The 27,896-nt window shown below is 38.2% G+C and overlaps 1 protein-coding gene across 2 annotated transcripts in view; it reads left to right on the forward strand.

The window, feature by feature from the left end:
- Positions 1-27,896, forward strand: part of LOC127623302 (solute carrier family 66 member 2-like) — an 80,701-nt gene that overhangs the window by 17,423 nt on the left and 35,382 nt on the right. For both annotated transcript variants that reach the window (XM_052097704.1, XM_052097703.1), the window contains one exon: positions 22,567-22,783. In XM_052097704.1, the coding sequence (XP_051953664.1) occupies positions 22,567-22,783 (217 nt within the window). The remainder of the gene's footprint in view (positions 1-22,566; positions 22,784-27,896) is intronic.

Raw genomic sequence — 27,896 nt, forward strand, 5'->3', positions numbered from 1 at the left:
AATAACTAGAAGCTGTTGAAAGAAAGCATAGTAGAAAACCGCGCCTTCCACAACATAAGCGACTGTTGACCGTTAGTTCGCCTGCCAATTGCGCTACACCAATGTCTTCCCAACAACAGCAAAGAACATTAGTCGATGCAGCGGGCTTGCTGAACACCATATTGGCTTCAGCGGAGACCATCAGAACACTGTCAAATGCCACAACAATCAGGCAGCAGCTGACCGTTGCAACTCCAAGTGTGGACACGTCGATGGACGATCACCTAGCGTTGCTCTTCCCTTCCCGCCAGCGTAGCAGCGTTGCATTGTCAACTGCAGGTCCAGTCAGGAGAGATGGACGTCAGGCAAAAGGAGAACAAGGTAAGTTAGCTAGAAACCAGCTTGCTTCAGCTTGTCATTTTTAAAACTAGGAAGACCACTAATCACAGCACCTAACTTAAGTTAGCTGTAGATAACGTGATGTATCCTCCAAACACCCATTTTCGTCATTAGGAAATAAAAATGACAAGCTGAAGCAAGCTGGTTTCTAGCTAACTTACCTTGTTCTCCTTTTGCCTGACGTCCATTGGCTGAAACATTGCTGTGCTTGATAACGTGGTGGAGCACGTTCTCTCCAGACTGGACCTGCAGTTGACAATGCAACGCTGCTACGCTGGCGGGAAGGGAAGAGCGACGCTAGGTGATCGTCCATCGACGTGTCCACACTTGGAGTTGCAACGGTCGGCTGCTGCCTGATTGTTGTGGCATTTGACAGTGTTCTGATGGTCTCCGCTGAAGCCAATATGGTGTTCAGCAAGCCCGCTGCATCGACTAATGTTCTTTGCTGTTGTTGGGAAGACATTGGTGTAGCGCAATTGGCGGGTAACTAACGGTCAACAGTCGCTTATGTTGTGGAAGGCGCGGTTTTCTACTATTAGGCGATGGGCCGGACCTCGAAATTATGAATTTAATACTTACCTCACAGCTGTGTAAGTCTTTTTTTGCTGAGGTCATGTAATAAAATCGTATAAGTACTACAGACATTGTTTCCAACTTTGTTGTTTGCACATTTGACGCAAAATGTCCTTACAAACGCTTACTTTTTTAAACCGGCAAATAAGCAGGAGTACTAATCATAACGTTAGAAAACCTCCCGTTTCCTTGACAACCAATGTAAATAATGAACACAGATGACCAGGAAGCTGCGTTCTTGAAATTACAATTTTGCTGTAAATCATTAAAAATGTAAATTTAGTTCTGTAGTTCAGTAATACTGAGGTAAAAATGAGGTGTTTTATCCATTTAGCCTCAAATGTAAAAAGCCCTGTAACCCCCCTTTCCCAGACAAGTTGGGCAAAGATTGTTCAGTGTACAAATTTATGGGTGAACCTGCAAACCACAGAGAGTACAGTAGCTGAAAAAGCCGTATTGGCATTTAACTTAAATTCGAAGACGTCCAAGATGTGCCGGCTAATGTTGGATTTCACAGAGAATGCTACATGCTCTTCACCAACAAAGAACACATAAGAAGAGCATGTAAGAAGATAGAAAATGCAGCTAACAACAGTGAAGGTTTGTATCAAATGTATAATTTTTATATAAAACGTTTCATTTATATACGTTTAACCCCTTACTAGTCAGCCCCAATTTTGGCAAGTGATGCATTCATGACATCCCCAAAATAAAAAGGTTGCTGCTCAGAAGTCATTCTGAATATACACATAACCAACATATATTTAGAAAGCCAACCCTTGAGAGTTTACATTTCAAGACTCAAAATTAACCAGACTGTTATTAATATTGAGATATATAAGCTCAAACATAGAAACAAAAACAACAAATATTAAGAATATATTTTTAAAATGTATAAAAATATTATGTGAATTTAGGATTGCAACTTATAACCACAACATGGGGATTTTTTTAAAGACAATCATCCCGCACATCCTATTCAATATTCTATAATAAAATCAACTAATCGAATATTCGAAAAATCGTGACTCATCCCTAATTAATATAGTATTTCAGTGCAAGTGGATGACATGACAAGTAGCAAAAGGCAGTGCAATATGTGTGTAAGTGGGGTCAAATGTTCATAGCAAATTTAAAAATAAAAAAAATAAACCAATGTAGCAGCATCATAGTGTAAACTACCAGTGTATTTGTGCAAGAGTCAATCAGCTGCCCTTAGGTTATTGGAGGGTGGGGGTGGAAGGAAGAGGCTCTCTATGATTCCCCTATAGAAAGTTAAGGGGATGGATTTGTGGGAGATGAGCCTTCCTCAACTGTGGGAGGAAGTGCAGAGGTTTTTGGACTTTCTTGGCCAGGTTCTGTTGGTGGTGTCGATAGATCAAGATGGGTCATCTGTGATGTGGATACTAAGCAACTCCGTGATCTTGACCTGCTCCATTCATGGTGCTGTTGATGTGATGATTGTCAACGATCACCTCTGTAGTCATTTGGGTGTGGAGAGATATGATGTTGTCCTGTCCGTGTCTGTGTGTTAGATAAACAACTGAATTATATTCAGATAAATAAACACAGAAAGCACACATTACTAGATAATTTTAAATCACATAAGCTACCATGCACAGAATTGTGTCATTGTATAAACTGTGACGATCAACCATAAATGGCTTATATAACTCTATGACTACCACTATAAAGTTGATTTGAAATAATTTCTTTGTTTTGCTTTGCACTCTTTTTAGCTGATAATTAGTCTAGCTTACTTGTAGCCTAGGTAGCTTGCTATAAACCAATCCAACCTTGACATACCTGTCAAATTATTTCCTACTGTCTTCCCGTTTAAATATTTACCCGTAATTATCCCGTATTTGAATACTCTTTGCTTAGTTCATTGTGTATGTACCGGATGATTTGGATTAGCCTAAGCAACATACCGTTAGACCTAGCTTTACTGCTCCACTACCAACATTCTTTCGTGGCTACTGTTCTCATCAACGACAACGCATATATTCACGACGAAGTATAGCTTGCAGTCTTAAATACAACTTATATGAAAAGCATTAAGATATAGGGGTGTATAATCATTGTAAAACAAATCTTACCTTGACGTTGTCTTGCCGAGACACACCAGTCTCTCTTGGGTTGTAGACTCATTTGGCTTCAGACTGACGCGAGTCACGTGACGCCGGTTCAACGAATAACGTGATTGGCCAAATCAATTCAACAAGGTAACAACACAAGCGTTGATTGGATCTCACTCCGGCCAACGTTTGTGATCAGCTAGCGAAATTAAATCTATTATTATACTTTAATGTGCAACAATTGGCGTTGGAAACAATCGGTAATCTTTTTGTGAATTATTCATACAGACAAATAAAAAAAATGAGCCAGACAGCTGCTGGGTAACTATCAAATCAAAAACTAAATGAGATAGACGGACTCGGCCCACCGCCTATATGCTTTCTTTCAACAGCTTCTAGTTATTCGTCTTGAGGTGCACTACTGTCACCAACTGGAGTGGAGTGGGTACTTTAACCACCTTCCGTTTCAACTGAAATGTGCTTCCGTTTCAACTGAAATGTGCTTCCGTTTCAACTGAAACGCTTGCATACAACATACTGAAATGCTTGCATACAACATACTGAAACGCTTTTCAGTTGTGTGTGTGAGAGTGTAATCATTTTAGTTGTATGTATGAGAGCATTTCAGTTGTGTGTGTGAGTGCGTTTCAGTTGCGTGTGTGAGAGCATTTCAGTTGCGTGTGTGTGAGCTTTTCAGTTGTGTGTGTGAGTGCGTTTCAGTTGCGTGTGTGAGAGCATTTCAGTTGTGTGTGTGAGAGCATTTCAGTTGTGTGTGTGTGTGAGCATTTCAGTTGTGTGTGTGTGTGTGAGCATTTCAGTTGTGTGTGTGAGAGCATTTCAGTTGTGTGTGTGTGAGCATTTCAGTTGTGTGTGTGAGAGCATTTCAGCTGTGTGTGTGAGAGCATTTCAGTTGTGTGTGTGTGAGCATTTCATTTGTGTGTGTGAGCGTAATATTTTCAGTTGTATGTATGAGAGCGTTTCAGTTGTGTTTGTAAAAGCATTTCACTTGTATGTGTGTGAGCATTTCACTATAGTATGTGAATGAATTTGGTTTCATATGTGTATGTGAGAGGAAAAGTACATGTATGTGCATGGTAATTCTGAATAATGTCCCTAGGGGCACCTCATATAATGGCCTCACCCTCTTGACCTTGTGGTGAGAGGGTGAGACAAGACAACAGTAAAGCATCAACATTAAATATGAATGATGAATAGAAAGCAAGGCAAGATTTGGTTAAATGCATTTGCTAAAAAGAGTGTCAAAGAGTGTGCATGGCTCTGTGATTCTGCAGAGGGGTTTCACTTTGTGGCTAATGGGCTTAAATAGCTGCTGGTGGGGGAGGGGGGAATCTGAGCACACACAAGCACTCCAGCATGTACTCATTCAGAGAGAGAGAGTATAAGAGATGGTCAGACTAAATAATGCATGTAAGTCATGTAGCTCTACATCCTGATTTATTTCACCAGATTCACTTTATATCAAAAATGTTTTTGGGAATATTGTCTAGAACTTGAGTCTTTAAAGGTGAAGTGTGTTATTTGTGAGATGTTAAAATACTTTCTCCTCTCCTAACTTTTTATGCATAGACAAAGGAAGCCATGTTTAGCCAGACCAGCCAGACACAGCAACATTAGTTCAGCCAATGGCATGAGTATTGGGTGGGCCTATCTGTTCCAACAACCAATGGACAGCATTTGTTAATATGATATAATATCCATTTTGTTTATACATAAAAATAAATTCTCTCCCAGCTTATGTTGTAATTTATACAAGGAACCTTCTATCTTGGTACATTATAAAAACACATTTTGAAAATTAACAACATGGCCAAACTATGCAATTTAATTGCCATAGCATTTATTTAACAGAGATATGTTATTTTTTACATTCAAATTATTTGTTTGCATGAGTCAGTTCAGCAGAACGCAGTGATAAGACGGGGGAATGCTCTACAAATATATTTTCAAGTAGCCACTGAAAATAGTCATCTTGTGATTTTGAGGATCAATATTGAGATTGCTCAAATGAAGATCACGATTAATTGGAAAATCTAAATATTTACTTAGCACTAACTCTAAAAGCTCTTCTTATAAGTCAGACATGTTTGAAAGAAGTCCTTCTCATATAGTGAGTGAGTTAAAATTTCAAGCCTAATATGTCCCAAAGAGATGGTTCTTGCTTCAACGAGTCAGTGAGTTGTTAACTTAAGGACTGCTCAGGCAAATGGCCAGTTTTGTGAACCAGCTCAACAAATTTATTGAAAAGATCCAACTCAAAAGAATGATTTGTTCAACAAAACTACTGTCCCACACCCAGTTACGCCCTCATGTATTTATGGAGAGACAGTTACACCCTATGGCATTATGTACTCGCATCCAGCTTTAGATGTTGATGAATTGTTCTGCTCTGACTTTGGGATATGTTCAACATTTCTGATCTCTCTCTCTCTCTCTCTCTCTCTCTCTCTCTCTCTCTCTCTCTCTCTCTTCTCTGTTCCCACTTCCAGTGTACTCTTTCCACTCTCCCTTTCACCTTAAATATATTATGTCATTGACTTTGTGTAGCACATCCAGGCATTCTAGTCATAGCAGGTAAACCTTGCATTGTTTAGGGAATCCCTCCTGTGGCTCCAATGCGTTTGTGTTCTCTATGCCATGTCCTTGACTCACCGACTGTATCTTGTGTAGACTTATATAACCCGTATCCGAGTTGCTTATTGCTCTGCTCACTCTCATCTGCCTTCTCTCTTTCTCTTGCTGTTCTGGATGACTAATGCTGCCTCGTAACTCCAGAATACCTGATGAAACACGAGCTGACGCTGACAAGCTGTCCACTTTGTTTTTTGCCTATGTAATCACTGACAGTCCAAGAGGACAGCAGAGAGATGGAGTGGTTTCATCATAGAGTCCTCTTCCTCTACGTATGTTCCATCCGTTAATGGTGATGTTGTTTTGATGCATGAGTTAAGCGTGGTAAAATTTGAACCTCTCTGAACTGGCAGTTGGGTTGAATGTGTTGTCATTAACTGTATGAGTATAGAGTGGCCCTAAAAAGTTTTCCTTAAGTTCATACAGATGTCTTAGCAGTAGAGCCCGACCGATAAAGGATTTTGAAGGCCGATACCGATACAAATATTTGTTGGGTTTAAAATCCGATAAACCGATATATCGGCCGATATTTTTTTTTTTTTTTTTTCAGAAACGTGCAACAAAACATTAACAGATTTCCCTAACATTACTTATTTGTAGTTATTTATGAGTTTTAACAAAAATAATATGATAATGCATTTTAAAAAGAAACTTGTTTCTTTTATTGTCACAACAGAACAGAGGAACATCAAAATATATTAAAGTTCTGATAAATAAAATGTATAAAAATACAAACTTAAGATATGAAACGTAAAGTCCTTTGAACAAAAACACAAAAACAACAACAACCAAATCAAAGTTACCAGTATTAAAAGACTTGGTATAGCTTCATAAATATAACTTTAAACTATACTACTTATAAATTGCTAACAGTATATATGAGGTAGTGTACTGAATCAGTCAATCCTCAATAGCTCCAGTCCAGCAGAGGCAGGTTGTAGTACAAGAAGCAAAGTTTCTCTGCATTATCTCCTTTCAAAGAGCTTCGCCTATCCTCATAAATATTCCCTATGGTGCTGAACACTCATCAGTTGCTGCCTGCCTTCTAAAACCTATTATTTAGCGATTCTAAATCCATTATGTGACTCATTAATGCTGCAGCTGAACGACAGTCTGCAACGCACACTTGCCGTCGTTGGATTCACACACATCATGTAAAAGAAAAGCTAACGTTGTCTTTTATGCACAAGATACGTTTGATACTTGTTCTCTGTGTAAGTGTTCACTCCTCGCAAGTCTAACTTACATTTTACAATGCAGGGACTGTAACTAGAGATATGCTAGTTATAAATACAGTAATAATCATTACTTTATTTAGGCAGAAAAAGTTCGTTGTGGTTTCCAAGCTCATTACTGTTAACGTTAGCAGTCTTCCACTGATGATAGTGGCATTAGCTAGCTTTGTGGTTAGCTAGTCTATGATGAGCCATAATTTAGCAATGGATAACATCATACTGCAAATTGTAAAACATACATTTTCAATATAACAGGCCAAGGAGAGATGATACGTCTCATTGCTATAACTGTCACGCGCTATTAAAGAAATACTTCAGTCACATCGTCAAAAGTTAAAAGGACAGTCAGTCAACTACACTGTAACAACGTAACGTAATTATTACTAGCTAATTCCGCTTCACTCTCGGCTTATTTAACAGCAGCAAAACTGGACATGATAGTCACAAATTTTGTCATGCTTATTTGAGTTAAGAGAACTGATGGGGATGTTCTTTTAATTGTTATTCAAGCAATGTATGTGACCAACTCACCATGGCATGAACACACTTCACCGATGATCTCACTCGCGGATAACTGATTCTCTCTGCCCGACTCTGGCTGGATCAGCAGATTGCAGGATGTGTGGCGCGTTATACACGAGTGTTGCCAACAGGGACGGTGTAGAGTGCCCTCTGGTGGACAAACTATACAACTCCAACACTCATGACATGGTTGAAGGGTGTTTCGTCCGTTTTTTTTATTTATTTTTTTTTAAATATTCATTTATCGGCCATTATAAACGCCGATACCGATAGTTTGGAAAATGCCTAATATCGGCCGATAATATCGGCCTGCCGATAAATCGGTCGAGCTCTATTTATCAGAGTTACCAAAGCTGGAGTTCATCACATTTGAATGTGTTCAATAAAAGCCTTATTCGGACTGAATAGTTTTATACGTTGACACCAGAGCTTCTCAGTAATTTTAAACCCATGCAAATCAGTTATGTAATCAGAACTTTTTATGGAGTGTGCGTTCTAGCAGCAGTAAAAATTACACTGTGTTTTAATATAAAATAGCCTGTAAAATTAACCCCTGGTAAAATGATTCCTGTAGTAATTTAATTGTTGGAAAAAAACATAAATCAGCACTTTCCAGCCCTTTAAATATCGCTGTATCTTAAGTTCTCAGAGTGTCGGAAGTAGGTCAAGTATGTTGGTCAAGAGAAAATGCCAGATAATGTAAGACGTACTTCACAACTTCAGATAATGCTGGCTGTTTTCTTTGAACTGATACAGGTTTTTCTCAAGCATTTTATAATGAGCATTTATTTACCCATTTAAAGGAGAAATACATGTTTGTGTTTTCTTTTGGTTAGGATAATTAGGTAAACAATATGTAATTTTTTATGATGTGAGCAGAGTGAGTGCAGGAAATTGTGTCGAGTCCCGCATTTCGTAAATTCTAGAGACGGTTGTGCATGAAAATCCCAGGAAATCAGCTGTTACAGAAATGCTATTTTCTATTGTTTTATAGTTTTAAACCAAATACGCTCAAAATAACATAATTTATTCTGCCATTACAGTTTTATATTCCTGTTTCTCTTAGCAATGCCCATCAGATGGAGTTTTAAATGGGAGGATGTTGAGTTAGATGGAATTAGGAACCTGAACTTTATATTTTAGCATTATTGCAGTAGAGCACACTCGGTTTCTAAAACAACAATATTAACTCAAAAAAGACAAAGGTACAAAACTGTGTGTCTACTGAATATCTTTTATAAGGAAATTAAATAGTCATTCCATGAAGAGTTACAAATGACAATATTGAGTACTATCGACTGTAAGCCATTGACTATGAGGTTATTGACCTATATATGTTACATTACCTACATTTTTGCAAACAATGTATTATAGTGCATCCGGAAAGTTAACGGTGCATGTCAGAGCAAGTCCAAGGAATTGCCTGTAGATCTCAGAGACAGGAATATATTGAGGCACAGATCTGGGGAAGGGTACAGAAAAATGTCTGCAGCATTGAAGGTCCCAATGAGCACAGTGGCCTCCATCATTTGTAAATGGAAGAAGTTTGGAACCACCAGGACTCTTCCTAGAGCTGGCCGCCCAGCCAAACTGAGAGATCGGGGGAGAAGGGCCTTAGTCAGGGAGGTGACCAAGAACCCGATGGTCACGCTGACAGAGCTCCAGCATTTCTCTGTGGAGAGAGAACCTTCCAGAAGAACAACCATCTCTGCAGCACTCCACCAATCAGGCCTGTATGGTAGAGCGGCCAGACAGAAGCCACTTCTCAGTAAAAGGCACATGACAGCCCGTCTGGAGTTTGCCAAAAGGCACCTGAAGGACTTTCAGACCATGAGAAACAAAAGATTGAACTATTTGGCCTGAATGGCAAGCGTCATGTCTGGAGGAAACCAGGCACCTCTAATCACCTGGTCAATACCATCCCTACAGTGAAGCATGGTGGTGGCAGCATCATGCTGTGGGGATGTTTTTCAGCGGCAGGAACTGGGAGACTAGTCAGGATCGAGGGAAAGATGAATGCAACAATGTAGAGAGACATCCTTAATGAAAACCTGCTCCAGAGCACTCTGGATCTCAGACTGGGGTGAAGGTTCATCTTCCAACAGGACAACAACACTAATCACACAGCCAAGATAACAAAGGAGTGGCTACGGGACAACTCTGTGAATGTCCTTGAGTGGCCCAGCCAGAGCCCAGACTTGAACCCGATTGAACATCTCTGGAGAGATCTGAAAATGGCTGTGCACCGACGCTTCCCATCCAACATGATGGAGATGGAGAGGTCTTGCAAAGAAGAATTATTCTTCTATTTGCATTCTATATATAGTTAATTTCCTCAAGCACCAGTGATATAAACAAAGACAGCACATTCATAAGAAGTTGGAAGTGTAAATGGACTGTATGCAATGGATTAGAAGAATTGAAATTACGTTATTTTGTGCATTAAATGCGTTGATGTTCGTCGGGCATATTTCAATGACGGTGACGCTCCTTTTATATGCCTGGAAAATGTGATTCTCATCAGGATTTGGATGTATGTTCCTTTAAAAAGTGTCATTGTTGGAGGTTAGAGAATGGTCAAATATGACAGGTGGACTCAAATAGAATAGACATGCTGGGCCACAATCTGAGACAATGCTTTAAACCCCAAACATAGGTAATCTCTCTTTCCCCTCTAATTTTATGCCCACTTAGATTTATTGCAGTGAACGATTAAGGTCTTGTTGGATAATCTGGACACACACACACACAACACACACTGTGTGAAGGTGATCTGGATTTCCGTCAGCAATCATACAGTTGGATAAGGGGGAAGCTGATAAGCAGTGATGGACAAAGACATTTAGGCCTCTGTTCAATAATTTTGTGGGGAGCGGTAGTGTGGGGAGCGGTAGTGTGGGGAGCGGTAGTGTGGTGGTTAGCGCACTGCGCTATGAACCTGGTGACCTGAGTTCGATTCCCACTCATAGCCAACACCAGTGACGAATATCTGAACCGGTCCCGGGCCTCCCCTAGGTCGACTCAGCCTAAAATGAGTACCTGGTGCGGTGTGTAAACATTGCCACTGGGGAGACAAAAGGCGGTCGGGCGTGGTGCTGGCCACCCACCCCCTCGTGTACCGTTCCGGCCTTCATAGGTGCTCGCTAACAGCACTTGCCCCTACGGTCTGTTAAGGCTAAATGGGGGATCTTTGTTTTTTTTTGTGCGTGCGCGTCCATGTGTTTTATGTTGTTTTAAGTTTATTTCTGTCATTAAAGTTTACATTGACTGTACTGCCAGTTCCCGCATCCTCCTTTCCCATCCCATACCCAATACAGTACTCTCTGGTGTATATTGGTGATGCACACCATCCATATGTTTGGTTTAGGATGAGCATAGTTCACTTTAAAAGCAACTGTTGTGTGACTGACCAAAACACTGACTAAAATGCTATTAGGTTACATGACAAGAGATCCCAAGTTTTCGTGCGTTTCTGGAGGAAAGTAAGTTCTACACTGTATTCAGAAGGGTTGATTCTCATGAAAGCTGTCGAGAAAATGTCCCGGTACTATTTAACTCCAATCAAAAGAAACATATAATACATAATTTTTTTGTAGAATGAAAATGAAGCACATTTTAAGGGAATTAAGATTTGTATTACTTTTTGACATTTTATATGACTGTTACATACATTTTACCCCTCAATTCTCAATAGCTCAATGTGAAAAAAAAATCATTATGCTATTCTCATCACTGTAATGTGGAAAAAAGTATATATAATTTAAATTGCAATGTATTTAATAGTAGTCATAATAGTACTTTCTTGATACTGCCTTTCGTTTTTGCTGATTTTAATAAAAAATAAAATAATTATACAACAGTATAATTTAATGTAATAGTAAAAATTACCATGTTACTATAATGAGAATCATAATCGAAAACGTTGGGTTTAGTAAAAGTGTAAAGTTTAATAGTAAAGAGATAGCATTTTTACCACAAATAAAGCATTACCTTGATAAGCAGTTTTAGTAATTAACTCTTGAGTTGGTAATTAAAATGTTGAGCTCTAAATGGATTTTAATGTTGATAGACTGGTCACACTTGGCAGGAAATAAGTGTATGCTATGGGTATGCAGGCATGAAATCCAATGCAAACTAGTGTGCATATTACTGTACTGCATTAATATTCATTGAGTGGATCTGCTCAGAATAGTTTTGATTGTGTCAGTCAAAAAGACTCAGAATGAGAAGGTTCATTACTACTTGAATGAATGAATAAATGAACGTTACATTTATATAGTGCTTTTCTGAAACTACACTCAAAGTGCTAAACACAGTGAACAGGGGACTCTACTTCACCACCAGTCTGCAGCATCCACCTGGATGATGCGACAGAAGCCATTGTGTGCCAATACGTTTATTACACACCAGCTATTGGTGGAGAGGAGCGAGTAGCGTTAAAGAGCCACTTAATGGATGGGGATTATTAGGAGACCATGACTGATAATGGCCAATGGGGGAATTTGGTCTGGACACCGGGGTTACAACCCTACTCTTTATGAGAATGACCAGTGAGAATCTGGACCTCGGTTTAACGTCTCATCTGAAGGACGGTGCCTTTTTTAAATTATACTGTTCCCATCACTATACTTGGGCATTAGGACCCACACAGACCGCAGGGTGAGCACCCCCTGCTGGTCTCCCTAATACCTCTTCCAGCAGCAACCTTAGTTTTCCCCAGGAAGTCTCCAAGTCAAGAACTGACCAGGCTCAATCCTGCCTAGCTTCAGTGGGCAACTGGGCTTGGGCTACAGCATATTGATAGATTGTTGTGTGTGTGTGTGTGTGTGTGTGTGTGTGTGTGTGTGTGTGTGTGTGTGTGTGTGTGTGTGTGTGTGTCAGTCAGACAGTCAAGTCATTTTTATTTGTATAGCACTTTTCACTACACGCATCGATTCAAAGCAGCTTTACAGGAAATCATGCATTAAAATGAAAAGAAACTGTAATATCTATAAAGTCTTAGAGTGATTATTGTGTAAAGGGTGTGTGTGTGTTTGTGGGGGGCGTGGGGTTCTCTTACATCTTTCACCCAACACATGCCCGCATTTGACAGGTGTTAATTTCAAACTCTGACTATGTATATTTTATTTTAGCTAGTTTAATTTTTCCAAATATGTTTTATATTTTTATATTTGTTTTTGAGGGAAACAGTTTAAAAAAGGTCTTAATGAAAATCTAAAAATGCTAAAAGGGTTGTGAGGGTTCAGTTTAGGTTTAAGATTAGGAGTTAGAAAATATAATTAGACCAGCATTAAAACAATTGAGGTCAAAGGAAATCCCCACCATGATACAATGTGTGTGAGAACTAAATTTGGCTATTTCTGAACTTGATATCTGTATCATTAATTATTCAGCAGTACTGGACATCTTTTTGTGATCATGCCTACATTAATTTTATAGTGTTCTCAAATCCCAGAAACCTACTGCAGAACTGAGCACACACATTTAGACCCATATTGGCAGAAACATTGGAATGTGTGTGGGTTACACATTATAATAATTATATCTAGTCTCTCCTCACAAGTATGACACAGATTTAAATGCTTAGTTTATATGGATACACTCCTGATCTTCTCTCAACCAAACTGTCCCAGCTCTCCGTGCCAACCACCTGGATCAGAAGCTTTCTGACAGATAGGGAGCTGTTGAGACTGGGGTAAATCACATCCGGGACCCTCACTATTAGCTCTGGGGTTCCTCAGGGATACGTTCTCTCTCCACAGCTCTTCTCCCTGTACACAAATTACTTCACTGCAAAGGACACCTCTGTCAAGCTCCTGAAGTTTGCAGATGACACCACGGTCATTGGCCTCATCCACGACAGTGATGAGTCTGCGTACAGACGGGAGGTTGAACAACTGGCTGTCACAACAACCTTGAGTGGAACATGCTCAAAAGTGTGGAGATGATAGTGGACTTCAGGAGAAATCCCCCTGCACTCTCCCCTCTCACCATCTTGAACAGCACTGTGGCAGCAGTGGGATCATTACCATCTCTTATGACCTGAAGTGGGATGCTCACATAGACTCCATTGTGAATAATTAGCAGAGCTTGTACTTCCTTTGCCAGCTGAGGAAGTTCAATCTGCCACTGGAACTGCTGACACAGGTGTACTCTGCCATCATTGAGTCCTTTGTACATTTATAAGTGTGTGGTTTGATTCAGCCACCAAATCAGACAGAAGGACTGCTTAGAGGATTATTGGTACCCTCTGCCCACCCTCCAAGGCCTGTACATCTCCAGAGTGAGGAGACATGCTGGTATAATTACTCTGGACTCCACACACCCCGCCCACTCCCTCTTTGAACTGGCCAGTGCTACAGAGCACTCAGTGCCAGGACAGCCAGGAACAAGGACAGTTTTTACCCTCAGGCCATTTTCCTCATGAACAATGAAACTGCCTTCAGGACTCCCATAGTGCAATAATGTATTAATATGTCATGTACATATGTAAATTCACTCATATATAATTCAATAACTATACATACCACTTGCACTTGTACATGCGCCTTTTTTTTGTATGTTTATTTATACTCAGACCTTGGATATTCTGTGTCTCAATGTAATGTTCTGTGGGCTCTTGCTTGTTTCTCCTATCACCAAAAAATTCCTTGTGTACATGAGCACACTTGGCAAAAAAGCTCATATTGATTCTGATTCTCATATGAGATACTATTTGCAAGCTAAACTTTCCAGAAACATCAGTGACCCAAGTTTATTAATTAGGGGTAAAGTATTTTTGCAAAAAATATTAATTTAAACAGGCATATTTTTGTCAAGTACTACTTCTTTCTGTAATTCAAAATTTTTTCACACCTTGGGAAGTTAATTTTTTTTTTATTAGCGGCTTAGCTAATACATAGTTATGTTTGCCTTAACTGAATTATGGCTAAAAAAAACTTTTGATAAGTGCCCACGACTGTGTGTGGGAATTACCGCTTGAATGTTTAGAGGTGCATAATAACTGGAGAGCTTTAGCTGTTAGCATTCCCATTAAAAATCTTTTATTGTTGTTTGGGAAAAAAGTATTCCGTCAGAATACCTGGCTACATTTGAAATGCCGTCAATGGAGAAAGAATTTAGTATTTTATAAAAGTTATAATTGTTGCTAATCCCCTTCCAATTGGACATCACAGGTTGTTACAGATTCGTGAGGTTTTAGTCTGACCAGGATGCTAAAATAATGATCTTTTATTTTGCTGTACAATATACAGTTATCAAACATCAGGTTTAAATATAGATTGGATATGAATGTGTTGTGCTTTGTGTTTCTTAACCAATTTTGCATTAGCATTCATTGTTTTTTGACAAGCATGAAAATCCAGAAACATTTGTTGCATATCGTAGATATTATTGCAAGCCCTTTCGACATTTAATTCCATGCAGGATATGAAACTTAGTAATCTACAATTTAATTTTCACTAGTTAAAATGCTAATTCTTAATATTATCAATACAATCTATACTAGTGAGAATGCTAATTCTTGATATCAGTAATGACATTTGCACTAGTAAAAAAGTTAATTCTTAAAAATATAATTTGTTCTCACTGAAATACTAATTCTTGATATCAGAATGGAATTTCAACTTGTAAATAAAACATAGTTATTGATATATGTAACTGTGTTTCCACTAGTAGAATTTTACAATGATCTGTCTTTCACTCCTGTTCAAAACAATTACAAATCTCTTGCTAATTTCTTACAAGTCGAAATTCCAAATACAGATATCTGCTACTTCTTGCTTGGAAAAGAGATTTTTTTTTTTAACCAGTAATTACATTTTTGCTAGTGCAAATATCCATTCCTATTATCAACAATTGAATTACAGCCATTTAATTGCAAATTTTTTATATGTGTACATTTATTACAACATGTTCGATTTGGTAGAAATGGATTTCAGATATCAATACACTGGAGAATAATTAAATATATATTAAAAGGCTTTCTTACTAATAGCATTCAATATATCTGAAAATAGCTTTACCACTAGTAAAATCCAATTTAAAGATAACAACTTTTTCACTAGTTGTTATTCAGTTGTTTATTTCAGGAATGGGCATTTGCATTAGTAAAATATATATTTGTGTATTTTATTTCAGGGTATTTCCATGAGTAATTACTTGAATTTTAATATCAAGATTACTAGTTCAAGTGTAATACTGATCTTAAGAATTAGCACTTTAACTAGTGAGAATTGAAATATACTATAGATTTCTTTAATTCTAAACTTGCTCGAGATTCTATGTCAAAAGACTTGCGATGTAGACAGGCTTTTACACACAAATGTGTGTGATCACATATGCAAAACTTTAATGGCTTGGGGAATCTATGGACTGTTTTTGGAATAAGCACTTCTGAATTTGTTTTATGAATACATACTGGTGGGGTGCTGTGAGTACTTCTTCCTCTGCATAGCCTTGATTGGCTTTGAGTTTTTGGGCACAGCTGATGAGCAGGGCGTAATTGAATCTTTTGAGTTACCAAGCCTGGGCAAACAACAGCCACAGTGCCCCTGGCCTCCATCCAGGCACAGACAGGATGTGAGAAAGGGCCCATCAGGTCGTAAACTTGGCCATCTCCATCAGGCAGTCTTGTTCATCAGGCCATCATGAGAGAAGCAAAAGAGATGGTTTATTTGGATGTGCTTCTTTGTCAATTGTCATCCTTTCCAAATGTTTCTCTGGCCTGATTTTACTGGCTGAGACTGACATGTCACTTGAAGCGATGGGGAGCAAAGACCTTTCATGGCTGGCAGATGTTGTGGCCAGACAGCTTCACTGATGTCACTTGAGACATTTTTCCCAGAGATTAGAGCCACAACACACACAGAGGTTAAGACACATTCCCTGCTTTGAGGTGGGAGCAGTGTTAGTAATTGAAATGTTTGATCCGTGGACAGCTCAGAAGAAAAGGCTCTGCTCTCTTCAATGTTTTATCATGCCCTCTTATCTCCAGCTTTGAAGTGTGACCTGTCAGCTGAGTTCTCTGCTCTGACTGAACAGTTTAACGAGAATACCACTAGAGGGGAACGAGACATTCCAGAGCATGAGGGGTTATAGCTTGGACATGTCCTGTATGAAGATAAAATTAGGGAGACGGTGAAAGCAGTGGTAGAAAGTCCTGGTGAGCCTTACAACTGCAAGTGAATGGGAAAAAGAGAAAGATACATAACTTCATACATAAATAATACAGTACAAGTTTGAGTATGCTAAGTATGCTGATGGTGCTGAAAGTAATGATAGTCATAAAGGTTTCCACCCCTGTACTGTATTCAAAAAATGGTAAATGTTTTTAGGGAGTTTGCATTTTTTGAGGCTCATGTATTAAACAAAGTTTATTTGTGTGTAGAGGAAAATGAAGTTGTCAGAAGAGCTCTTTTGTTTAATGCTTCTTGTGAATTCACTGTCAGTGTTTGTCATTCTGCACCATATGATTGTTGCACCATATGAAAGCTGCATTTGTGCATGGCGGTGTGGTGTAATGGATTTATGCTTAAGGCTGCAACCAGAAGGTTGCTGGTTTGATCCCCACACGAATCAGGAAAAGAGCCATGTTGTGACCCTGAGGAAAACTCAAACCAGACAAGAAGCACATTGGGTATGACAACGTACAGGTATCACATATGGAATGTCTCAGTGTGGTGAATAGAGTTGGCAGTTCAAATGATTGAGTTTACAGTAATCACCATACATACAAAATGCTTTGCTCTTCTTTAAACATTGACAAAGCGATATCAATGAGTTTGCAAGTTGATGCATAAAACATCGCCCACCCACCCCCCGCCGCTGCCGCCAACTCCGCCTCGTGCCGCCCACCGCAAGATGCCGCCCTGGCCATCTGCCCATGTCGCCCATGCCTAAATCCGCTGCTGTGCACGTGTGTAAAAGGGCAGTCACTTGAAATCAAATAATAAATCATATCATTAGCATAATCACGAAAGTGAACTCTGTTTTATTTGCATATAGCTGGGTTATTAAAGATCGTATTTATATTTGTATATAAGTATAAATGGAATGTGCTGTCCAGTCAGTAAAAACTTATGAAGTGTAAATACCCTCTATGTGAATGGCACGGCAGAATTTTGAGCAGTCTCCGGAGTCATTAATAGAAAACAATGACGTGTTCTCAGTTTGCACCGCTGGTTGAACTTTGCAATGCACGGCAGGGGCTGGAGGACCAAATACCTTTATACCTGAATGCAAATTTGCAATTGATTGTAAAGGACTACTCCCCTCCTGAAACACCACTAGCAGGCACCCACTTCTGAGGCTTTTTGATCAGGACATAAAGGCTGAAGGTCACCCCGAAGTGTATCTAAATACATCCTATTGGCAAAACTTATTTTTACATTTATTTTGTTATTTGCTGTTATTGCCATTCCGTTTATTACTGTTAACCAGTATTAAATTACTGCATTACATCTTGGCAAGATTTTTAGAAAGGCTTCATTACTTACAAAAGGAGCCTAAAACAATGGCTAAATAACCATTTGACTCTTGGTTGTGGTTAACAAAAAAGCATAAACAAAAAAGAAAGCCATAAAACAACAATAACAACAACAACTTGTTTCAGCGGCAAAGCAATTCATTTAATTTAGATGAAAAATTATAAAGTTTGTTTTTCATTTTCCTCCTATTCAACATATCTATATAATTATATTATATGTATTTATTCTACTCTATACATTCTTTTACTTTGTCCTTTAATGCCTCACAAGGACAGGAAGAGGCCATTCAAACGTTTCTTCATGTGTTTGCCACTCTAGCACTCACTTTTTTGATTTCCTGGGCTTTCCAGTTCCTAATCTTATCTCTTCTGGCTCAGTTCTCGCTCTGAGCTTTCTGATAATAAGGTGCATTAATCACAAACACACATTGAGATGTCTCTCTCCTACCACACAGTCATGCACACACGTTTCCTGACAGCAGATGTGGTGGTGGCAACAGCATAGTTTCTGTTTCTGTCAGGCAGCAACATAAGACATGTAAATCAGAACCGAAAACTCTGAGTGCATGGATCGTGGGCCCTCCACCACAGAACGTGACACTCCAGTCAGCGCTATAACAAATGGGCTATTAAGTAGCTATCAATTCAGTTGAGCTGATGTCAGCTTATTTCAGGATTCTGTGCCATCAGTTTTGGAGAAAGGCAGGTAGTCATTGATCATGTCAGGATGTCTTATACGGTACGTGATCACTAGTGCAGAGATAACCAATGTGAAAAAAAAAGCCTTTTTGCACCATTCAGTTTTATATATTTTCTTTGTCCTTGTTCACACTGCATTTAAATGTAGTTTGTTTTCAAATCATATCTTTAGGACTGGCTGTCTTTATTGTTATTTTGCAAATAATGAAATCAGATTGCATTGTTCAGTGTAGTTAATATCCAGAATAATTACATTGGTTACCATAGAAATGTCCAAACCATCTCACTTTCTTTCTTTCGTGAAACACAAAAGGAATTGTTCGGCAGTATATTAGTCTCAGTCGCCATTAATTCTTTATTGCATCTTTTATCCATACAGTTAAAATGAATGGCGAATGAGGCTGCCATCTCCTTTTGTGTTCCATGGAAGAAAGATTTACAGGTTTGAAACAACACAATGACAGATTGATGACTGGTTTTTGAATATTGAGTGTATAAAACTGTTTGTTTTAAGTTTCAGCATAATTGCAAGAGTCATAATTGAGCTGCTGCCATTGCAGTGCCTGTCCTAGCCTTTTGGGGGCCCTAAGCAATACTTTGTAGTGGTCTAAAGCACATAACTGGTAATCTGGTAATCATAAGGTCGCTGGTTCGATCCCCACAGCAACCACCATTGTGTCCTTGAGCAAGGCACTTAACTCCAGGTTGCTCCGGGGGGATTGTCCCTGTAATAAGTGCACTGTAAGTCGCTTTGGATAAAAGCGTCTGCCAAATGCATAAATGTAAATGTTGTGTGAGGGGGCCCCCATCAGTGTGTCCGTAATTCCTATAATGATTCCCCCTCACCTTAAGCATGTTTCCCAGAGCAGTTTCATAGTAAACAAACAACGTACATGAAGTTAATTCAAAGGAACATTAGTATTTATTATTTTTAAAACTGACATTAAGCCAATTTTAATTAGGTGCAAATGTTCTATAAATAAAGAATAACATAAGGCCATTCTGGACCCACTTTATATTATTTGGCCTTAAGTACTATGTACATAATCATTTGATGCAATGTACTTATTATGTATATACATGTTGTTGTATTGTAACTACATTTAAAGTACTTGCATTTCATTATATTTGTAGTTACACTGTTAACTTTACCCCTAACCCAACCCTTACCCCAAAACCTAACTCTAACTCCTAATCCTAACCCTACTCTTAATCCTAAACCTACCCGTACCTCAACCTCAGTAGCAGAAAATTTGGGATTTTTACAGAACAACATGTAGTTACACAGTAAATACATATTCTTGTATTTATTTAATGTTAGTAAATAGTTGATAAGGCCACCGAATAGGGCATGTGCTAGCTCTACATTACTGGGATCTGCACTTGTGCCTACTTTAACTAGCTGTACATCAATTATGTCCTGCTGTTGCTGCTGGTCTTACTAATGAATTTGAGAATTGTCAAAATGTTATACTTCAGTTAAAATGGCCTAACACAATAACAGTGCAAAGTCATTGTATCAGCTATGTTTACAGACTAGTCATGTCAAAAAAAATTCTAACAGTGAAACAACAAAATAATGAACAAGAGTAAATTAATGAAGACAAAACGACAGATACAAAATATTAAAATGAAGACATGGAAGACAAATGAACAATGAAATGAATATAATAAAATTTTAATTGACAGTTAAATGCTCACCAAAAATAGCACTCTAGAGCCATCTAGCTTTCTGAAAAGTATCACTGTAGAATGCTTTTCTTCTTCTTTCGAGTGCTCCTGTTAATGTTCACCACAGCAGACCATCCATGAGCCACATATTTGATTTGGATTTCGCACAGGTTTTATCCCAGATGTCCTTCCTGACACAACTCCAAGTGGCTGAGAGACACTCACTCTCACCTACAGGGCAATTTAGAGTCTCCAATTCACTTAACCTGCATGCTTCTATATATTTGTGGGGGAAACCGGAGCACCTGGAGGAAACCCACACAAACATGGGGAGAACATGCAAACTCCACATAGAAAAGGCCCATTTGGGTTGGGACTCAAACCCATGACCTTCTAGTTATGAGGCAACAGTGCTAACCGCTGAGCCACCGATTTTCTCAAGTGATCTGTAGTATGTGTGGACATATGATTATACTTACCTAAATGTGCACACTTTGGACTAAAAATCCTAATGAATATTGTTTATTGAAGCATTGAAATTACAATAATTGCACAGGGATGTGATTATTACATGCTTTAATGTGTACTGACACAAATTAAGAAATGACTTGCGATGTGGTATCTAGTAACTGGAGAACTGTAGTATGAGCTTTCTAATGATAATTTAAAGATTAAATAAGATTTTTAAAAATGATGAGTACCATTTCATCATTGATGAATGATGAGTGCTTGACCATTTCACTTTCCTGCTTCATTTTCTCCTGACGTGTAGTAACCATAGCCATGCATCTCATTTTACCTGCCGCATGTTCAAAATGGAAATTAAATCATTCATTATAATTAAAATAACCCCCAATCCCCTCCTCCTCCTCTACAGTTGACATTACATTCATATTTGCATGTATATAATATTTTTTTTACGTTGGTTATGTTTGCATGAAGGACTCTCTTGATCACTTGGCATCAAATACCTGTACTGGCTGCTTTGACAGCACGGAGGTCCCCTGGCGGATCGGGGGCCCTATGCAACTTGCGTATATTGCGTATAGGAAGGACCGGCACTGTGCCAATGTGTAAAGAGAGGACAAAAAAAAAGAAAATGTTGCACATGCTCACGTCCATCATAACATCATCTCTTTGTGTGAAACTCATCAGGCAATAATGAGAATTTGTATCTCAAACTTCATTTGAACAGTAGTATATTTACAGTATATACTAGTATATGTAAATTAGCATTAACATGGGTGTTTAGACAAATGTGCACAATGTTACGCGTTACATCCTAGATGACAAAAAAACTAACAAAAAACAAAACAAATACAACAATAACTTGTAATCTTATCTGACTGTTCAGACTGAAACTGATAAAAATAATATTTTTATTACACCACATACGATCCAAAAAAACTTTTTTTTTTGCATCTTTGAGTGGGTTCCTTTGTTGCTGACTGTGGTACTCATTGTGGCTTTGTGTCTATATTTTATGCGAGTGCTTAATCCTCACCGCTGAATATTTGTCTGTGTTCCCCTGGAGGGACTGGTCATTTATTTCATGGCACTCAGGAAAATTGCAGATGAAATGTTGAGTTGTCGAAAATGGGTTTCTGTGTATAATAGAGATTTGCTCAAAGAGGCACAGGTTTCAAAGCTCATTTAAATTTGCATATAGCACAAAGAGAAACATTGAGCATTGTGACATGCATACTAACAATAAAATGCTTTCCCTTCCTATTTTCTTTGGTATATACTGTAGACCAGTGACACAAAACAAATGTTTTTCATTTCGGATCCTTTTAAGCAAAAACTCTATTTTGTTGTCCCGGTACAGAAGATCCACACCCTCCTTTCCAAATCATTCAATAAAGACTTGAAACAACTGAGACATTTTCTTTTTATCTTTTATAATGTTTTCCTTGTAATTGGATTGGCCATGCATGTGTATGTAGGAATTATACATAGTGGTTAAAAAGGTCTTCATGCACAGAATATGACATCCACAATGGGCAATTATGCAAAAAAAAAAAAAAAAATTGTGTGATGCAGAAGGTTTCCTGTTATAACTGGTTACCAGCATTAAAAAAAATATATTTCACTCCGGATCAATTGAAAATCCACAATTTTTCATGTTTGGTTTTCATTTTTAGTCCCTGCTGTACACTAATGCCTGAAAATATCTTGTTTTTTAAAAATTAAATGATTGGAGAATATCTTTTTTTTTATGCATTTGTATGATTCTCTCTCTCTCTCACTCTCTCTCTCTCTCTCTGTTTTCCAGATTTGGACATCCGGTATTTCTGGAGCTGGAGTTCTTTTGAAGACTACCTGATGTTCTGCTTTGCCTTCACCCTGCTGTGTGCTTTTATGACGTTCCTTTTTCTGGACTGTGTCTTGTTTGTGGAAGCTCTGGGCTCTTTGGCTGTGATGTTTGAAGCCATGCTGGGTGTGCCTCAGCTGCTACAGAACTACAACAACCGATCCACTCGAGGAATGAGGTGAGACGTGGAATTGGACACAAAACAGTGATTGGTCTTTCATTAAGGCGGTGGACTTAATTGGGCCTGTAACTTTGCTTATTTAGTAATAGTTCACCCGAATAAGACAATTCTGGAATCATTTATTCACCCTCTGGTCGTTCCAACCACGTATGACTTTCTTTGTTCTATTGAACACAAAATTTGATGTTTTGCTGTTGTTTTTCATACAACTAAAGCATGACGTGAATATGGGCAGTCAAGCTCAAAAAAAAAAAAAAGCAAGCAACATGAAAGAAGCTTATACTTTCAAGTTCAAATGAGTTTTCAGAGCTACAATAGAGGGCAAGATTTTAGTGAATAACAATACTGATGTGCACAAGTAATCGTATACTCGTTCTGCACCAGCTAGAGGACTATTTAAAACACTACTTGAATATCTCAAATTGACTTTCCTTTGCGCATTTGCCTGCCATGAGAAGTGCTGAATTAAGCCCTGTTCACATTGTCAGCGATTTTGTCGCTTGTTGTCGCTAGTCTCCGTATTCTGTGTTTCATTCCTACTGCTGTCGCTCTAACACTATTGGTTGCCTGCACAACTTGCCAAAGCTTTAGAAAATCTGATAACAGATGAGCTAGATTGACAGTAAAACAAATACGTCATTGTTATTTGACAAGGAGTGATTATTTTTTTTTTACCTCTAGTAATGAACATTCTGCAGGGGAGAGTGTTTTTACATAAGCTACAACTGTGCTCAATGCATCCTATCATGAACAAGATGAACAGTTTATTAATGCACAATATCGACAATTTTTGGTACATTTTCCAATTTGATAAGAAATCAGTTTGTTGCTCTAAATATTTGCATCCTCAATGGGAAAGTGTTATAAACTTCAGCAATACTCACTGCAATATATCAACACAAAGATCGATCTTTCAATGTATCTTTCAAACTCACTCAGAATGCCAACAATTTCTGACACGGTTTATCATGCATCATTGTTTCATTATATCCATGTTAGTGCTTACAGAAACATGATATAGAACAGTGAAATTGATGACAACAACAACTCATCCGTCTGTCCTGCACTCGGCTCCATAAATTCACCGGAGACAGACGGCATGAGCTCATTGGCCGTCACTGCGCGATAACTTTTCTCAACTTTGTCCTGTGTCATGACACGCCGACATCCTGTCGCTAACGGTCACTGTCGCTTTTGTTGACGAAAGTCTCCAGCTCTCATTGAAAAGGAATGGTCTCTTGTCGCGTCCAGCAACAAAATCGCTGACAATGTTGTGGATTTGTGTCGTTGAAGTGTTGGATGACAGAAGACATTTAGATGCCATCTTTGGCCAAGTGTAAAGTGTGCCAGTACTTGTAATATTTGGATTCTTATTGAATTATGCTGGTATATTGGTTTTTGCTGGAGTCATGCCTACCAACAGAGGGGAATCTGTCTTTATGGTGGAAAGAAAATACGAAGCGGTACGAGAAACTCAGAAGCTTATCAGGCCACTATGTGTGTATATGCATGAAAACTCTGGACATGGGCAGAGAACAGAGTTTTTATTTTTATAAAAAGCCATCTTTCACCAGTCATGAATAACATGTGAAATGAAAGCCAGAAAAGAGGTCTTATGTGATTTTCTGTGCTATGAATACTGTATGTGCTGTAAAATGGCAGGCAAAACTGCTAAAAATACATAGATTTGCCCCTTGAAGGTCTCTGCGTTGTTCTGTCTTTTCTGAGCACTGAAGTAAAGCAATTATTGTTAATAATTTGCACTTTACAAATTCATCCCGTTATTAATTTTATCTGACTCCAATTTTATATTAATCTGACTCCAATTTTAAGTTGACCTCTGATTTAGATTAAAGCTCTAAATTCTTTCTGATTATTCTTTTATTTTAATCATTTAAGTTATTGATTACTCTGAATCCTCTTCTATTCATTTACCTTTTGATCAGTTTCTAATGAGATTCAAACTGATAGTCTTTAAGTGGCTTCCTCCTACATTAAAGCTTCAGTTATGATAGAAATGATTCTTAAAATGGGATTCTCCTGCTCGGTTCCTCCAGAGCGGTTTCATCTATTTTAAAGACCCAGTATTGATATAAATGATTTCAGAGGAATACAGAATAAATCAAAAAGTAACAATTTATTTGCCAGGTAGGATTTAAAACACAAGTTAAAGAAGCAAGTCAAAGAACATACCTGGCAGTTGAGAAAAGTACATGTAATTGCAAAGCATGGGAAATCTGAATGCAGATTCCTATTATTACAGTTACACACATTGAGGTGTGGGATCATCTGGCTACAGAGAACCTTGAGCTCTGGGCCAGCCTTCCTTAAATATCCAGACAGAATACACATTGTGTACCAAATGGTATTATCCTTTGTTCAATGAGAATTTGGGGGTGAAAGGGTTCTTGGCTTTCTGGTGTTAAACATTCAAGGAGGGGATAGGCCTCCAGAATTATTCAGTATTTGGCATAGACCTTATAACTTTGTTGTCATTAAGTTTTATAAAGCTGGGGACAAAACACTATACCAGACGCACTCGAGACATTTTAAATGATACCAAACATGTTACAAAAGTTACATTATTTGTATACAGCAGATATGGTACATACAGATCTTAGGTGAGTTTGGGGTGATTCTGGGCTTAAAGGGAATGGATGAGGAGGAGGAGAGGGGAGAGAATGGGACAGATGTGGAAGGGCGACAATGAGGTGTGATTTTTCAGTCTTCGCTCAGTGGGGTGTGGTGCCTCAGGAAGCATTTGCTATTTGCCTTTGAATGCAAACACATTGGCACCCCGCCTTACAGTGCCAAATATTTTTGCATATCACACAAGATATATGCACACATTTACAGTATTACTATCCAGTCTTGGTAACAGATTTCTTCTACTCATACTATATATGTTGAAGGACAGCTTAAAAAGCATGTCTCCAAAGGCTTCACCAACAATAAATTCACACATAAAAACACAAAGGAACACAGATGTCACTGCTGTGATTGGTCGAGGGCTGTCGATGCCTGCAGACACTGAAATCACATCAAGGGCAAAGGCATTACACACTACATGTGACAGCGGTGACACTTTCATTGTGTTCATAAAAAGATGAATTTCCAGAAAAACTCAATTTACATTAACTTCTTTTTTCCCTCTTTCAGCATAAACTGTGCACACAATGTTTAATTTGCCTCATATAGAGGAGCCTGGAGCATGTGTCACACTGAGTTCTATGAAGCAGACCAAGAGATGAATTGCTTTTCCTTTTTTTAACTAAAAAGAGAAAGAAAAATAGCTGGCTACAGTTGTACTGGGGCTGATATTGAGCTGTGATTATAATGCTGACCTAAGGCCTGTGGCTAAATATATTAGCTTTACTCTAAATTCTGTCTAATTTTGGTACTCTTTCAAGCAAGTCCAGTAAGGTTAACTTTGTTATGACAAGGAGTCCTTGGATTCGAGCAGAGTGGGCCGTAACATCCATTAACAAGCTCATTACCCTGTCTAATATTAATTGTCATCAATATTTGGCTTTAATGAGTGATTTCTCTGGTGAGACATGTCCTGCAAACAATTATCGTGTATAAATTTACGGTTCTCACATTCTGCCTGTCATGACACTTTAAGAATGTACTGTAATGTAGGACTAGTTATGGTTGGTTCTCACCAGCTATTCAATATGAGATGTTGTGATTCGGTTGCTAGTCTCCTGCATTGAATTCTAGTGTGCTGGTATCCAGGGCCAGCCCGTGGGTTTGTGTAACACCACCCCCATGTGAAAATTGTGCTAACTTTAAACAGGGGCGGGTCTACGTGGTGGCCAGGGGCACCGCCCCCGAAATTCGATTGGCCACCCCAGGTGCCCCCCCATAAGATGTCTTGTGATTGGTTCATTTTACAGCCAATCAGTTTATAGACTCTACTGAAGTTCGTGATTCAAAGAATTATTTTATTTATTATTATTATTATTTTTTAACTCTTTCCCCGCCAAACATGGAATTTTCCGTGTTTTATGAAAAAAACGCTTCCCACCAAACAGGGAATTTTCCGGGTTTCCGTGTTTTAGGTGTTATACGGTAAGGAAGACCCCTGCGCATGTTTTGAAAGAGTACGCAACTCTTTGATCAAAGAAACAGACTGCGATCGTCTCAAACATGAAGAAGTGGAGTATTGAGAAGCTCAAAATATCAGACATAAACATGCCTTTTTATCAGCTTTTTGTCTGAAATGTTGTTTTTGACAAAACCTACCTCTGTTCAAGTCACAATAAAAAAAGAACAAATGAAGATAAAATAAAATCGTTTTTTTTGCCTAAAAGCAGAGGCTCAGATCTTTATTGTGATATATAGCATCTTCATATATTCATGGAAAAAAATATTCTGCAGGCCATTAAAGTTTAGCGAAAATCGTCAAAAACCCTGGCGGTGGCTGGCAACTTTTTTTTAAAAACGCTGGCGGGGAAAGAGTTAAAGCTTAATAAAGTCATCTTTATTGCCAAAAAAAGAATACAAATCACAAGTGACTTATCAAAATATACATACAAATTTTCTCAAATAACTACTGTCTACAATTGCCGTAAATTGTTTCGACATACTTTATTTTTATTTTTATTACCCTTCAACAACACAAACAAACAAGGTGCATCAACAAATCTCTGAATATAACCTCAATTGTTCAGCCATAGGTTGAGCATAGCTAGTACAAAGAACAGAAACACTATGAACAAACCAATAATTAAATAGAAAAAAACAAAAATAAATAAAAAGGGACTTTTTTAATTAATTTAAACGTATCCAAAAGAGAAATCAGTTTAAGGGCTTTCTGATTTTTAACAAATTTTAAAGATTTGCACAAGAGTTTAACCTCATTCATCCAGTGATTAAAGTTGGCTTTAGATTTAAACCATCTGCATTTATGAATGAAAAACTTTCCAAAACATAACAAGAAATTAATACTATTAATTTTTAGACCTTAACCAATTCTGCACCTCACTCCAAAAGGGTTGCACCATATCACAATCAAAGAAGACATGCTCTAGATTTTCAGTATTTGTTTCACAAAAAACACAATTATTCACATCAAAATAAAATTTCAATCTTAAAAATTCTTTAG

Source organism: Xyrauchen texanus, chromosome 29 (assembly GCF_025860055.1).
Source record: "Xyrauchen texanus isolate HMW12.3.18 chromosome 29, RBS_HiC_50CHRs, whole genome shotgun sequence".
NCBI lineage: Eukaryota > Metazoa > Chordata > Actinopteri > Cypriniformes > Catostomidae > Xyrauchen > Xyrauchen texanus.